The sequence below is a fragment of the Platalea leucorodia genome (assembly GCF_965183815.1).
Source record: "Platalea leucorodia genome assembly, chromosome: 7".
In the NCBI taxonomy this organism is placed as follows: domain Eukaryota; kingdom Metazoa; phylum Chordata; class Aves; order Pelecaniformes; family Threskiornithidae; genus Platalea; species Platalea leucorodia.
Window position 1 is genome coordinate 41,940,975 of NC_138829.1, and position 16,751 is coordinate 41,957,725.

Genomic DNA, 16,751 nt, shown 5'->3' on the forward strand with positions numbered 1-16,751 from the left:
CGACGCAGCGGCCGGGTGACGGCGGCGGCTCCTTCCGGGCGGTGGCGGCGTCGCCGGCCGCGTCCCTCGCTCTCAAAATGGCGGACGGAGCCGACAGAGGGCGTGGAGCGGCGGGAGCAGCGGGCGGCCGGGTCCCCGCGCAGCCCCAGGAGCGAGCCATGGTGAGGCTGCAGCCCGGCGCGGCGGCGCGGTTCCCCTGTCCCCGTTCGGGGGCAGACTGTGTCCTGACCGTGCTGCGACCCCGCCGCTCGGTCGAGCTTTTTCGGCCGCGGGGCGCCCCGCTGCCGGCCGCGGAGGGAGCCGGCGCCCCCCGCCCGAGGGGCGGCGCCGCGGGGGCTGCGTCCTCCGTGGCGGGGCTGCCGTGCGGCGCCGCGGAGGGGCGGGACGCGCCATTGTGCGCCCGCTGTCGCCGGCGGGTGGCGGCGGCACCTGCCGAGGCGCGACCGCGCAACGGCCGCGGGCTGTGGGGCCGGAGCACGGGGCGAGCGGGGAGGAGAGCGGGCGGCCCGCTGCCCCCCTGCGCCGCCGGCGGGGCGGGGGCGCCCACCCAGCCGCTGCCCGGCGCGGCCCCGGCCCCCCGGCCTGGGCTGGCTGCGGCCCCGGCGGAGGCCGCCTCTGCCCCGAAGAGCCTGCCCTGGGCCCGGAGAGGCTCTGCCAGGCGGCCCAGAAGGGAGCGGTTTGTCGCCAGCTCCCCGCAGCATCTCCCACCCCCTGTCCCCTGTCTTCATGTGACCTCTGTGTAATTAAACGAGATCAAACTTTAGAAAGCTTCAAAGACTATCCTGCGTCCTTAAAACGTTGTAGCGTATACATGCGTCTTTTATCCTTTCGCTGACTTTACCTTTCTTAATTAAAGGTGACTTTACTGTGGAACGAAAAAGGCTGAGTAAGAGATTATTGTTCTGCAGAGTGTGAACGAAGCAACAAATAGTGAAGTTTAGATGTACATCTGTAGTGTAGATGGAGACATTTATTTGCTGAACAGCATTATCCTCTTTTTCTTTCCTGTGCATTACTTTAATCGCCTGTGGATTTAATATTGCCTTACTGAACGCAACCTGGTGTTGAGTCTGTGTAGTGGTGGTAGGTACGGGCCTTCTGTGCTTTCCTTCACAACCTTGTGAAGTGATTAGTGTGTTGCAAACACTTTTGCTAGAGGAGTTTAAAACCCGAAGGCTGTCGATTTAAGAAAGGGAGTCTGAACGTGTATCAGAAACCTTACATTTTATGCTACATTTTCCTGTAGCAAGCTGAATACATAATATGGTTTTGAAACTCTTGACTGTGGATGTTTAAAAGTGGGGCACTGGCAAGCTTGTAGAATAGCTACTTTTTACATGATGCTACACACCATTAATAAAATGAGGAAGATATAAATAGGGAGATGTTTATTCATGGAACTTCTTCTCTTGCAGGTGGCAGTGCTAAGCCAACAACCATTATTCATTGTACCTTTCCTCTCAGAATTGTAAGGGTATCTGCAAATCATAAGGGTGCAGTCTGTGACTACAGAGCCATTTTTAAAGTGAAGTATATTTCTGTGGCCATAACAGGCCTATGTGTGGATTTTTTTTTTCTGTATTGGAAACACTTTGATTTTAAACAGGTAAAAATGTAATTTGGTCGCATTATAGCGTCAAAAAATGCAATCTGAATCAGGCAAGTTCTTAAGCTTGAGGGCCATGTATACAGTCAGAGAAGTACTGAGGGTGATAGTTGCAATCAGCAGCAAAGCAATGCAATCAGCCTTTCGTTATTCAGGGACATAAGAGGCGGAGTTAGCCCAGGCAACGTGTAAAACTGATAATACTGGTATTGTGGAAAACATGGGGAAAGATGTTGAAGAGATCCTCAGCTGCTAAAAGTTGATGCTGGTCCACTAAGTTGTCTTAATTTTTGTGTGGTTTCAGCCCATTGAGAGTCTCTGTGCCAGGATTACTATTATTCTAAGAGAGGTGGATGGCCACCCAGGCTGTCTTGTCTGCCATGTATCCAAGCAAACTGCAGGAATTTTGAAGGGAGTATGGGATGAGGGTATTATATTAAGGGAGCTAGGGATACAGACGTAGGTTGGGTCTGACTGCGTTCATGAAGTTAGATTGCAAACCTGGCTATACTGATGCCAGAGACAGTTGTAATCTGGAAGCGGTACACTCAATTTACTGCTGTACTAAAGATGGTACCAGTTAGGTGGAACTAATGTATCCTGACTGACTTGTGTTTTCCCTCTGCACAGCTGGTCTGAACGTCCTTTCACTGTGATGCTAGAATTGGGAAATTGAGGGAGGGTGGAGCAGAAACAACTGGCTGAATGGAGTGAGCTTCAGCCTTGCTGAACTTGTCAAATCTGTCTCAATGTCAGCCCAGTCAGACTGACTCTTGCTCTCCTTTTTCACCTCTGGCTTTGGTGGCACTGGTTGCAGTGCAGCACCACATCTGGCTGCATGACTAGTAAACCTTCCCAGAGTGCTGGGTGCATGATGCAGGGTTACCTGAGTGATTCTTCAGGAGCCAGCCTGATTCTGGAGTGGATGGTGATGACTCAGGTAATAAACTCTTCTGCACCCAGCCCTACTCGGTGGTTTCTCCAGTGCACTTAACTCCAACTCTTCGGGTTGGATGACTGTAGTTGGAAATACCTGAGTTGGCGTTTCACTGCATTAGTTGAAGTCAAGTCCTGTCTCTGCCCTCTGCTTCTCTGTAGTGGCTGTATTGCTTCCTGAGCTGAGCTGCCCTGCCCTGAAAGAGAGGGCTGAATTTGGGCTGGGCTGGCACTGACCTAGTAGTAACCGCTGTCTACCAAACTTAAGTTTATTTTCTTTTCTTTCCCAATAGCATCCACAATTTGCTTGGCTGACTGATGGGCTGGAATTCACGTGTCTAGTAGTTGGCTAGCAGGCATTGCTGATGGCCTAATAAAAGCCTGCTTTGCAGGCTGGGTCCAGCCCTTTGGTTGTTTGTCCATCTGTATTCTAAACAAATTCCAGTTTGACTCCTGCCTGCTGCTAGCCACCAGATAGGTGGCTGCTATCTGGAATGTACGAGCCTGGTTTAGGTATTAAAATATTTCAAAGATTTTAATTTATACTAAATCTTCAAATTTTGATGTATGTGTACCTTTTCAGTGATATTTGTGAAGAAAAGGGATTTTTTTCAGAAGTCCCATCTTTTGTCATCAGTCAATACTCCTATACAAAAGTATAGATGTGAGTGAGGTAGTGGTGTACAAGAAGAGAAAAGCTTTATTATTAGGATATTTCCTTTAAATACAGGAAAGTGACTTGATTTTGAATTTTAATCTCAGGAAGCAAAACATGATACAGGCACTTGTGCATTCTAAGTATTTCAGATCTTGTTTTATGTCATTCAATGCTATTATATAGTTGAAAAAATGCATATGAGGAGCCTTGCTTCTGTAGCTGTGTTGTGATCAAGTAGTAATATGGAGGGGATATTTATATGCAGGTTATTTCTTGAGATTAATGACATCTCAGTCGGGCATCTTATTTTGGAGTTGTAGTGACTTCTTCAGGTTTTAAATCTAACCTCTCCTAAGCTGAATTAATCTGCTTGGACCAGATGACATGTCCATACAATTTTGCATCAGTTTATGTAAAGCTAAATCAGTTTAAATTTCCTCTTTAGGTAAACCAGCATATCCTGTTGTGTGAATAAGCCGTGAATTGCATATAGTCAAAGCTACTGTTTTTACAACGGTGCAGTGTATTAACGGAACAGTGTATACTGTACACTTGTATCAGTGTCCAAGAAGTAGAGTCCATGAAGTTGCAACAGGTAACTGGAGCATTGACAAGGTCCTGCTTGCATCCTTATATATTTAGTACTCTGTTGGTGCTTTCATTTTGTTATGGCACTGAACAATGCTGTGGTTTTTCCTTCCTTGTCTGCTTTCATGCTTACTCGTACTTATTGGTAATTTTTATGGCTTTTGTTAGTGCAGGAGTGAACTGCGATTGTGAAGGTATCTGTCATCTTTCCCCAAATCCACATAAAGTGCACAAATTATGGTTGCTGTAATTCTGCAGTGATACTGTTAGAGCGCTGTGAGAGGTACGTGGCTCCAGGAGAACGTAGCTCCAAGTGGGTGTTCCTGATAGCATGCAACTGTTTAAGTGGCTTCTAGATCCCACAACAGTAGAGGAGCTAGGGGTAAACAGGTTGATTTTGGTGTATAAGGGAGAGCATTTGGGAGATGCTGAGTGAGTGCTAAACATAGATAGATTCACCTGATTTTTATTACACATTTATTCACTGCAGAATTAGACTACATACACAATGGATCTTAAAATTAATGATAATTGGAAAATTGGGTGGTTGTGAGACAAGTTTGAGTACACAGGAATTAATACAAAAACCTAGCGAGTTATTTTGGGTTTTTTTGTGTGGTTCCCCCCCCCCCCCCAACATAACTATACCAAATTAATTAATTACCTCTTTATAAATATCCACTATAGTTGCCATTTTTGAAGTGCAGTCTGGTGCTAAAAAATTTGATCGATATTCTGTTCCTTCAAGGGTAAGAGACCATGGTGTGGATGTTAAGGATCAAACAAGGAAAGAATCAAAGTCTTACCTTTGTTTCTCTAGAAACAAAATAAAAAGGATCTGTCAAATGAATAGTCAGAACTTAAAGAAAAAGCTTGATATTAAAGTCTCATAGAATACTACAAATAACTGTGCAAAGATGATAGTTTCGCTGTTTTTCTAGGGAGAGTAACTTTTTTTCTCAACATATATATTTTGCACATTGTTTTGCTTTAATATGTGATGCTGAATTTCTGTTTCCCCTAGTGTTGATGTGTTAAGTGTACGTTGCTATCTACCTAATGTAGGTTTGACCACAAAATTTGGAACATGAAAGGTTGTTTAGATTGCATGCCTCAAAGACCTGGGAATTACTTCTAGAATTTCTGGCTACTTTGTTTTGCCTGTTGAACGTACTTAGTAGTATCCTGCTAATTTTGTAGCATACTTAAGTTAGAGTGTCCAGTTGGTAGGCAGTAGGATAGAGATACCTACAGCGTGGCAGAGAGAGAACTGCAGGCCATGATTTCACTTCAGATGTCTCCTTGGGCACCCGTGTGCATTCGAGCGCTTACTCCGGTGAACGGAAGCTGCACTCTTGTGATTTTGGAGATGGGTATGATTTAAAGCTGACACCTGACCTGCAGTTTCAAAGGGGTTGAACAGCCTGGGTCTGTGCCGCTTTTACCCTGAAGATGACATTAGTTTCAGCTGTCCAGCAGCTGAAACAGTAACCAATGGTGCTGGTGGTTACTCTTGCTTCTCTGGTTGTCACGGGTTTGCTCTGGTTCAGTTAAACTGGTAGTCATTGGGGACTACCAGAATCAAGGTAGATTCTACCACAGACAAAGCTTTAGTAGTCTGTGCTGTTGTTATGAGTCTTATTCCCAGTGGGCAAACACCTGCATCATTAAAGCATCTTTTAACATTAATTGGCACCCTACTTTGGCTTAGGGGCCAAAGTTTAAATGAATATAGAGATCAAACAGTTCTTTTATGTCTTCAGTTCAGAGTTGGTGTTTTGTTAGGACAATGTTAGACAGTCTTGAATGTTACCCATGTTGTGCCAATAGAAGATAACTTTTGAAACCAAACTTGCTTCTTTCAGTGTAATTACTGATATCCAGAGCAGACCAAAGTTTGGCACCTGGCTGGTTCCCAGCTATGTTATATAAAGGAGCCATGTGACTGGCGTGTTAGAAGACAAGTATTTCATAACTGAGTTCTGAACAGTCATTTTTTAAGCTTAGATTCTCTACTAAAACATCGGCTATGCTTTGTCAGAGAATGTGAAACACGTCATGAACACAGTGCTTATGTGACAAAAAACTAGAGTAAGCTTCCATTTTAACTCCCTGAACTGTGCCCTTCATGAGCTAGTAGAATTTATGCTCCTAAAAAAATTCAGTTTGAATTAAGGCAGGGAAGAACAAATATGCTAATTAATTTCTAGTGCTTATTTTTGAAACCTTTTCTTTGGGGAATATATATTTTTGAGGTTGAAATAGATTGCCTTGTCTCCTTGTTATTTTTACTAAAAATAGTGTCTAGGTGTTCTGTACTGCAGTTGGATCTTATTTTCAGATCATTAAAAACCTGATGATTTTAAACCAAAATAAACAGAAGGAAAAACTGAACTAAAAATTTAAAAGCAGGACCTTATATGAAAATGTTAGTTCAAGAATCTTTTGAAGTTTGCTTTCTAAAGAAATTTTAAGTATTCTGCATACTTATCAAAGAACTTCTGCATGTTTATCCTTTTGAAATGTCTTTTATGGTTGCTCAGTTGGATAGACAATATCAGAACAAAAGTTTTCTGGGATCTGTTGTCCTGCTAATCTCTGTTTAACTAGTAACAACTGTTCTGTGCATTAAAGTAAAGCAGCCTTTTGCATTTGGTATTTATGTTGAATGGCACCTGCTTGAAATCAGTATGTCCCCAGCATTTTATATATTTACTTTTAAAATCCTGCTTCTACCAGCTGTTTTGACAGGCCATCTCATGCTTGACAGATTTATGTCATGCACAAACTAAGCTTTTTTACTGCTCTTTTAAACCAGAATATTGGACCAAGTACAGGTTTTAGTTTGTGCTGCTGGCAGTGTCTATTCCTTCATAATTTGTTATTTAACATTTATAAATATACCTTCTTTTCACTGATTACATTAATGTTTATACCTAAAAATATAGTCTTGAAATTTATGCAGTCACTTTTGCACTAAAAGATCAGTGTGTCAATCAGTGCAGTTAAAGTAGAGCTGCTTTTTGTAGTATTGCCTAATGCAAATTGTTAGTTTGAAAAGACTTTAGAATTCAAACAGAACTGTGCTTAGAATGTAAATAAAAAATTGTCATGGAAGTAATGGCTACTGAATTAATATATGTAATAAACCTGTTGCAATGAGAAAGAAATTCTGTCATAGTGGTGAGAAATCTCATGTGATGCTTGATCTAGGGGTGAAAAGTGAATTGAGAGTTTGTTAACTTTTTTCTCTTTTTCCTTATATACTTACTTAGCTCTCATTCCTAATATTATTTTCAGTATTTACAAATGAATGCATTTGTGAATGACAAAATTGGATATGGTTATATTGGATATATCAATGACAGATATTTTTCTCTTTTTATAGCAATATTTGTAGGCAAATGTATTTCTTCATCCTCTGACCTTTTCTGACGTGATCCTTATTTTAAAGGGTTTGGGAAAAGCCTACAAACTGTCCTTTTAGGTGTAGGAGAAACCTGCGTGTTTGGTTGGAGTTGACTTTTGGGAAGATCTCTGCTGTGTATGCTTACACATGGGAAGAAATATTAGTAGTCTGATCCCACAGAGGAGGACTTGTTTCCATGGAAGATAAGAGATTATCTCCTAACGATTCTTTCTCAAGTGGTATTCTGAGGTACCGCTTCTGTAGTCATATTCTTCTGAAGAGCCATTAAAGGCTACAGATTACTGCTTTTGTTATACAGAACAAATCAAATGTCTTGGACAAAATGGTTGCTGTCTCTGCTCTTTTGACAAAACTGCTTATGCTTGAGAAACATAGCTTTGCAACTCCTCCTGGTTCCCTTTGTCTCCCTTTTTCGTGCAGTTTGAGAATTCTTGTCATCTTAAAAAAGGAGAATGTGACAGGAGAGCGTGATTAAAGGAGGAAAAGAGATGGGGCTGGAGAAGGTTAGAGGTATAAAAGAAGAGATGGGAGACAACGCGTCTTTGATGCATGCTCTTCACTAGTGTCAGGTTCCCGAGTGTCACCTTTGCCTGCTGTTTTCAGTACCTGGGAATGCCCACCAGCATGGTGTGGATGTTGCTCTCTCTGCAGGAAAGGTGGTGGTGTGCTGCTGCCATGATTACTCCCTTAGCTCATACTGGTCACTGTTTGTGGTGGCTTTATTTCTGGGCCATGCATATGTCCGTATGGTCCATGTGATGGCGTGGCTGTTTCTTCAGCTAACTTTTAATAAAAATGAGAAAATGACCAAAAAGCCCATCAAAAGAACTTTACTAAGGTTTCTAATACAGATATTTAAAAGCTGAGGAATTTCATAATTCAAATTTGAGGTGAAGCCTTAATTTACTCCAAATGTACATGGAGATGATTTTTTTTTCTAGATTCCGTAATTTTCCCTTTGCAGCCCAAAAACAGTGGGCAGTGGAACAGTGTCAACTGGAGTGGAGTGTATTCAGGCCTGCTTCCTCTGGGTTTTCCTCTGGTAGTTACAGACTGTGGGCCCCGGTGAGGAGGGTGTGAGTGCTGCAGGGCTGCGGAGAGCCGACTGATAGTGGTATTTTAGTTACATGATAATGTTTTTACCTTAATTGCATTATCTCATGACCTCTGCCTCTTTCAGTACACTGTTTCAAATTTATTCTTGAGTCAAATTTGGAAAATAACTTTTCTGTAGGGCTTCCTTGTAGCAGAAATTGGAAGATTAATAGAGATTCAGAAAGAAATAAGATTTCTCCTGGTGAAGGCATTTGAATCACAGAATGGTTGAGGTTGGAAGGGACCTCTGGAGGTCATCCTGTCCGAACTCCCTGCTCAAGCAGGGTCACCTTGAACAGGTTGCCCAGGAACATGTCCAGCTGGCTTTTGAACATGTCCAGGAGTGGCAACTGCACAGCCCCTCAGGGCAGCCTGTGCCAGTGCTGGGCAGAAAGCTGCAGTGCAAGCCCCATCCCTGCTTGCAGCTGTCTTGCACAGGTCTTAGGCTCTTCTAGACTCCCAGCTCATCCTGTGCATAGGATGGTTAGAACTTAATTGATGATGATACAGTATTTTTATTTCCTCTTCACTGGTCAGTATATGGTCAATAAAGAAAAACTAACTGTTTATTAATTTATATGGTTTTTGTAGCAACTGAGCACTTGACAGGTATGTGCTCAGGTAAAGGAGTGAGTGAGCAGAAGGAAGGTGGGACTATTCAAAGCGTTGATCAAAGTATTCGAATCTGGATTTCAGTATGTGTGCACAAGGGGACCAAGCTAGCATTGGACAGTCAATCTTAACTTAGGAGTGTGCTTTATTTGGCAGCTTCCGTATTTTTTATGGTTTTGTGTATAATTTTATACAGTTGAATATAGTACACTAAACAGATTTTGACACAAGGAATAAATTATTTCTCCTAGGAGACACAGAGGGTATGGGATAGGTTTGAAGTTTAGCCTGGTGCAGCTTTTAGAAATAAGAAAAAGAATATTCTTGTTTCTCTTGTGAATGTAATGGGTATTTCCTGGGTTATGTATAAGTTGAGGATATAATTTAGTGTGTTTACCAGAAGGCAGCCAGCCTGCTTGAGAGAGTTCTCTCTCTTCCCTTCTTCCCTCTCCTTCCCTACTTCCTGTGCTCCTTTCTCTGGACAACATTTAAATAGACTTAAAAGCTTTGCACAGGAATGCTTGAAATGCTTGTGAGTTAGATTGTGTGAGAACCCATTCTATACTTCTGGCAGATTTTCAGGAAAGCTCAGCTCTGTGTGAAGCTATGATGTGCTCTGTTCCAACAGCGCAGAAGCTAAACTTACACCATCTCTTGAGAACACAACTTATTAAGACAGAAGAGCTACAGGCTGGGATTCTCTTGTGCTTTGGAAAGACAGCATGCCAAGGAGTCGCATTTGAACAAATACGGTAGCCAAACCCCCCCATTTGAACAAATACAGTAGCCAAATTGGGAGGGGAACTTGCTAAAGCCATAGTGCAGTATAGGTAAGTTAAAACAAAAGGTAAAAACAAGTTGCAGGAGGAAACATGCTTAAGGAGGAACATTGAATTATGGAGTTTAATTATGATAGGAATAATTTTCTTCCACTCATCTTAAATCAAACATATAAAAAATAGACATATGTGACCAAGGAATTCAGTTTTTCAGTTACCTTTTACAATTTGATATCTTTCTGAGAACCCCCAGCTAAGTGTGATATTTTTCTTTAAGTGTTGTTATGCAAGTATTTGATAAATTTGGATTTAATTTTCAGTTGCTTTTTACAATTTGGTATCTTTATGCCCCAGGTAAGCATAATTTTTATTAAAAAAATTCTTGCTAGGTAGTTGAAAATTCTGAACAACTTAAATAAAAGGGCAGTCAGCTAATTTGTTTCCTTTTCGTTTTGTTCCTTAGCACTGTGAATATGTGAAAATAAATACGGACCTATCTATTTGTGCGCATGTATGTATGCGTATACAGAATGCATATGTATTAAATATATGTGCATGCTAAAGTTTTTATGACCGATAGGGTGATCACAGTGGTCCTTACTGCTCAAGTAATAAATATGTTCTTGATCTAGAATTTTTGTTAGAATTGGAATTTAAATAAGTGGTCCCTCTCATTTCATGGATGCATCTTCAGCTTCAGATATTTAAAGATGTGTTGAATGCTTTGCGATTCAAGAAGCCTGACTAGACTGGTCAACCTGTACTTATAAAATGAGGCTATGACCCCCACTTGACCACATTATCCATGGCTTCTCTTTTCCATCAGTGTTTGCCATGCATTTTCTTCCATAACTTTGAATTCATGGATCACCATGATAAATGAAGTAATTGACTACCTAAGGGTAATGCTAAGGAAGATTGATGGCCAAAATATCAGTAGAAGCCTCAAGTTAAAACTAAGCATATGAGAAGTGTAGTGTGTCTTATTAAAGCCATAAAGCAAGTGTTCAGAGTGACTACAACATGGAACAAATCTCCTTTAACAGATTAGTTTTGGGTAATGAATGTTATTGTTAGTCTAGGCTGTTTCAACATGGCATCTCATTTCTATTTCTTCTGTTTGGATTTTGTATGTTGGCAGTTTTTTTGTACTTGTCTGTATTAGGTAGACATACAGTTTTTCAGAAAACATGCAATTTTACATGATGTTTGCAGATCTGGCTTTGAGTACTGGGATTGCAGCAATTTGGACTGCATGTGTTCTAGATTAATTTCTTTTTTCAGAGAACTGTTCTAATCTAGGTAGTAAACCAGGGAGGTGTAGCCTTATAGATCTATTATTTAATCCCTTGTCTCTGTCAATTTTGGGGGGCAATCTATTGATTTGGTTGATGTAGGTTTCATTTTAAGTCAGAAATCAAGATTTTTTTTTTTGCCTTTCACATAAGATGATGTGCATTTTCATCCTTTAAAAAACTTGAATAGTCTACTTTTTTGAGCCTTCTCTCAATCCGAACCCTTTGGTGGTCGCTTTGCTCACTCTTTACTTGCTGGCCTGGAGGAAACTCCCTTTAGAGCTATTCGTGAAGTTCCATTCCCCCCCCCCTTGCAAAAATAAATTTTTGGGCATAAATCAAGGTTGTGTATGAAAGGAGGTTGTCTTTAGGAGCCTTGATGGGTAAACTTGTTACCTGATTTGCAATGGGGAAAAATTAAAGGTATTTCTAAATAACGGGAATGATGTGAAAGAAAGAATATTCAGACTTGAAGGACAGAAATAGAACAATTAGACAGAACTGTTCAGAGAACTAGAGTAGTTGCAAGTAAAATTAGGGACTTAAATCAAGAAAACTAAGAACCTCAAGTTAAAACACAAGTACTTTTATTAATTGTCATATAAAAATGAAATTGCATTTTAGTTTGGTTTCCCAAGGACATGAAACTCATATAATCAGTTGGGCTTCTTTCTCCCTCAGTAACTATTGAACCCTGATGACCAGTTTCAACAATATTTTACTGAAGAGTAACAATTTCAAAAACCATTGAGTTGCTGCACGTTTTGTGACTATCAGCAGGATAAGGAATGAATCCCAAACTTATTTCCCAGCTAAGAGAGGGAAACCTGCTGCTGCTCTTTCCATTTGTCTGCAGCTGAACAGACATGAAGATTTGTGTATTGGCTAGCCTGTTGGCAAGCATGTAGTTGAAAATTAATTAGTGCATGGGTTGCCCGACAGTAGCATAGCACTTGCCAGCTATTGCCTCAGAGTGTTTTAGTAGAAGACTTCAAGGTTCTTCAAGGTAACAGAGGTTACTGTGGTGGTTACTGAAAGGAAAATAGCAGAGAAATTCTTGGGAAACCGTTATTTCTTAGGTTTTATTGCTCGCAGAACTGACTTCTGATGTGGAAAAGAATTCTGGATTCACAGTAGAAGTGCTTAATCCTATTTTCTTTATATTTGTTTATTCATTTATGTTTATCCATGGGTGTACTTTTCTTGCAGTGGTGTGATGAAAGATTCAACTTCCAAGCTACGTTTTTACAGTGCTTGGCAAAACATGTGCCAAATATTTACTCAGCTGAAATGGACCCCTTGCTGGAGAAACAAGAAGAAATGGTCCAGGCAGCCATATTATACCCCCTGGAATGTTATTTGTTTGGGGAAGACCCAGATACATTCCTGGAGAAACTACAACAGAGTGGAACCTCCCAGCTCTGTGGGAAGGTGTTCAAAGGAGGGGAGACAACATACTCTTGCAGGTAAGAATGAAAGTATGTTATCATGAATGTTCCCATTGACATAATGCAGCAAAGTGGTTTAATAAAATTAGTCGCGCTGCTAACTAGTCATTGCTTGTGTCATGGTAGGTCTTTGCTTAACTGACGGTGGCATTTCAAACCACTTTAGAGTGAGGAAAATTGCATGTGAAAAGCAGGCTCTGGCAGAGAAATGGGGAAGGAAATGGAAAGGATGCTAAAGGTACTGAAAGCCATTGGTTAAAAAGATTGGATGATAGGGTATGAGTGTGGGGTCTCTACCTGAATTGAGGGAGAACAGGCATAAAAATCTGTGCACTGTACAGTACTCACCCTTTCAAAGTCTGAAACAGAATCCAGCATTTCTGAGCATCATCAGTCCTTTGCTTAAGCAATAACTGTGTGACTAATTGCCTTTTTTTTAACCTTCTTTCTCATCCTGGAGTATATTAAAAATGACAGCCCATTGATTTGATGTAATTTATTTTATTAATTCATATTAATATGCATTAATTAATAAGAATAGTATGAATAACAATTTATTAATATTAAAAAGCCAGAGGTCTTTGTGGTGGATGTAAAGATTGCAACTGTGCTGGCAATTCATTAGTATTAATATGATGCTATTGTCATAGTTTATTGTAGCTTTCAGTTTGTTTTTAAAAGCCTAGAAAATTTCATCAGAAATACCAAAAGAATATTATTAAGGATGAAGTGTATTGTTATGGCTAAAAAATCCAGCCCTTAGAATTTAGGAAATGTCAAAATGGAAGCTCTCTGTAAACTTTATGTTTATGAATCACACTGTAGGGTTTTAATCAATCACATGCTCTTCAGCTTTTTCTAGGAATAAGTTAGCGTTGTGTATGAAAGGAGAATGATCTTTGAAGAAGTTCTTGGGTGTTTGCTGGAAAGTGTATAGTGAATGCGACATTGGATTGTACGAAGGAAAAGGATGGTCAAGGCAGTTTAGTGCTGCTGTAACAGGAATAGTTCTGTTCCTACCTCTGCAGAGTTCTTGTATGATAGCAGGCAAAAAACCAAAGCTATATTTCTCAGAGGTCGTCTCTTTTTCTTATTTTTTTTTGAGCTACTGTCTTGCAAATATGTGGTAGTATTTACGTAAAATACTGTACTTAGTACTGCAACTGAAGCTAAGTATACGCTATTTGCTTTAGGCTTCTAAAATGCTACAAATAATAGATACTCTGAAATACTAAAATCCGAATGTCTTCAATTGGGCATTCAAATCTAGCAGGAACTTCTGGCTTAATTTTCCTTTCTTGTAAATCACCTTGCAGTAGATTTATGGTAACAAATGAATGATGGTGAAGTATTAAATTATTGTAATGATGATTATCATCTAAAGGTCTGAAAGGAAATCCATTCTGTAATCAGAGTTACCGTACTATTTTAGTTGTATTGTAAAGGAGGCTTGAATTAGATGTTGAACAATGGCGTAAAACAAAAAACTTGATATGTTGTCATTAAACACCTGCAATCCACATTTTGCATAGAATGAAACAGCATTTAAAGAAAAGAGTGATCAAGTTTTAGGGAAAAAAGGCAATGTGAAAAAAGGATATGTATGTAGAACATAGAAAAAAATGGGATTAGATTGTCCATGAGTGTAATTCTGGATTTTCAGGTATTTTAGTGCATGACTGAAACTGTTGAAATTAGATTTCAAAGTATATGTTCTTTGGCTCATGTCGTAAAGGAATTCTCTTTAGAGTTTAACTTCTAACTGTTTTAAAAGTTAGAAACATAACTTAGCAGAAGCGTAGCAGAAGTTTCATTAGCAAACTGGCCACAGTTGTTGGAAACAATAATAAAAGTTACTTCGGAGTCATCATGGTTTTTAATAGCTGCTTATTCTTAGCAAAAATGAAAATATGTTAGCAACAGGTTTTGAAAGTGGAAATCAGACATGTTTCTGATAGAATCTGATATAACATGTTCAAGTCCATGGTTCAAGCCTAACAAGATTGGCTTTCATCTTCTTTCTGTGACATGGAGTAGCCAGTGTTTTTCTAATTTGAATCTGTAGTTAACCTCAAGTTTTTTTTCAGAGCAGGATTTTCTTTTGTGCATGAAAATTCCATGTGTTTTAGAGTTTTCCCGTTACCTTTTTTGTTGCAGAGACTGTGCAGTTGATCCAACTTGTGTACTCTGTATGGACTGCTTCCAGAACAGCATTCACAAGAACCACCGGTATAAGGTGAAAAATCTTGTATTAAGAAATCGTACTTGTAGCTTTAGAGAAGATTTTTTGAGGATGTAATAAACTGCATATAAACCACTAGTAATTTTTATTTAAAAAAACCTAACAAATCTGGCATTTACTAATTAGTTAATTATCTCTCTCTCATGTTTCTAACTATGTAAAGCCTCTTTTAAGAACAGTAACTTTCTAATTCAAGAACCAAGGGGTAAGGGAGTGTTTATGAATGCATACAATGTTATTCTCTTTGGCAATATCACAGAAATGTGTGTCAGAGCAAAAAGCTGTGACTGAAAATGACAGTCCTGTCCTGAGTCCTAGTCAGTACTGTTTGAAAATTTAGAATGAGTGTGTGTATACAAGGGCCGTTACTTCAGTGCTTATGTCACTGATGCAGTCTCTACATTTCCACTCTGTTCCTCCATTTAGATTTGCATTAAACTGCTTTGTGCTTAGTGTAGACTATGATAAGGTTAAAACATAAGTGAAGCATCCATTTTTTATTGAGGAGATTGTTCTAGAACTGGATCATCTATTTCTGATATCCTTTTGATTCTCTTTGCGCCAAATCTATATTATCTTTGAGAGATTCCCATGTTTTAATTAAAAAAGGATCTTTTAAGTATTTCTTAGCTAATTCACTGCCTAAACTGTCACCTACTGTTTCCTTCCCAGGCCCACTTTTTTGTTTACCCTCTTTACTGAGAACTCTGTAATTTCAACAGCCTTGGAAGCAGAAATGGAAAACAATATATTAAGTGTCATTATTAAAGCTGGTCTAACTCTGCTGCAAGAGGCAAGAAAATGTACAGAAGCATTATGTATTCAATTTAATTATCTTTCATGACCAAGAAGTGGGCTAGATTTTTTTTTTTTTTGCAGCTATTCTTTCTATTCATTGACATGACATCCATTGAAGAGATTTGTCTTACTTGTATTATCAATTGGTCATAAATCAATTGGTATGTTTCAATGAGAGACGGTTTGGAAGAAGGTCCTAGCAATCTCAAAATTAACTGGGGCTAAAATACAATATTCTGCTCCTCTGTGTAAGTCTCTGTATACTGATCTGAAAATGTATTGTAAATATTGATTCAAAGATATACAAAACTACTTAGATAATGCAAATATAACTTCCATATGTACACATGTACACCCACAGTTTACAGAGAGGTGAGATGAAAACCAGGGAAAATTAGACAATAATGATTACAGAGCAATTTGGAATCACAGCTGGGCTGGGAAGCTGTTGTCCCTTCCCTGTTTTTCAGTAACTTCTTCAGGCAAAACACCAGCCAGGGAAGTAGACAGTCAGATGGGAGCAGATTGGCTGCATTTCCATTTTAAAGATGCAATCTAAAGAATACAGATTATGCTCTTTTAGACTCATAGAATAATTTAGGTTGGAAGGGACATAAGGAGGTCACCTAGTCCAACCTTCTGCTTGAAGCACATCTAATTAGATCAGGTTATTTTAAAAAGTTTCAAGTAAATAACAGATTTTCTCATGTCTTTTTATTGGGTCATTTAGCGTTTTTATAATTATTTTAGGATTGGGGATTTAGAGTAAGCGAAGGATAATTACTTTTGCCTGATTTTGTCTGAACTTTTTGCCAAAATGAAGGGTCAGAATCTGTACTTTTCTGAAAATGTATGCAAAGTTAAAGTTGCAAGAATTTTTAGATGCTGATTATATCTTATTTTCTTTGGTTAGAAGCAGAGGTACTACTAAATGTCTGTTTAATATACACATATTCTTGTTTAGATTATTTTCAAACTTTACCAAGTCATTTGTAAAGAAAGCATTAAGCACCTTTGCTATAATTTTGCTAATAAAACCAAAAATTACTATTTTGCCGTTTATGAAACTCTCATTCATCAGTCATAGGCTTTTTCACCTACTTTCTAGTTAAATTTAAGGCTTGCATACTTTTTTGCAGTGGCAACTGTATTTCCTCCTTTATTTTCTGCTCAAAAGTTTATATTTTCATCCCCCTGCTCCTCTGATAAGTCTTCTTTTATCTTTAAAAAAAAAAAAAAAAAAAAAAGTTGTGGTAAGTCTGTT

The 16,751-nt window shown here is 39.4% G+C and overlaps 1 protein-coding gene across 4 annotated transcripts in view; it reads left to right on the plus strand.

The window, feature by feature from the left end:
- Positions 1–16,751, plus strand: part of UBR1 (ubiquitin protein ligase E3 component n-recognin 1) — a 77,806-nt gene continuing 61,055 nt past the window's right edge. For 2 of the 4 annotated variants that reach the window (XM_082317915.1, XM_082317918.1), the window contains exons 1-3: positions 1–161; positions 12,209–12,465; positions 14,605–14,683. In XM_082317915.1, the coding sequence (XP_082174041.1) occupies positions 78–161; positions 12,209–12,465; positions 14,605–14,683 (420 nt within the window). In that variant the 5' untranslated portion in view covers positions 1–77. Of the gene's footprint in view, positions 162–9,688; positions 9,756–12,208; positions 12,466–14,604; positions 14,684–16,751 lie in introns of those variants that run through there. The other 2 variants (XM_082317916.1, XM_082317917.1) reach the window with 2 other exon arrangements.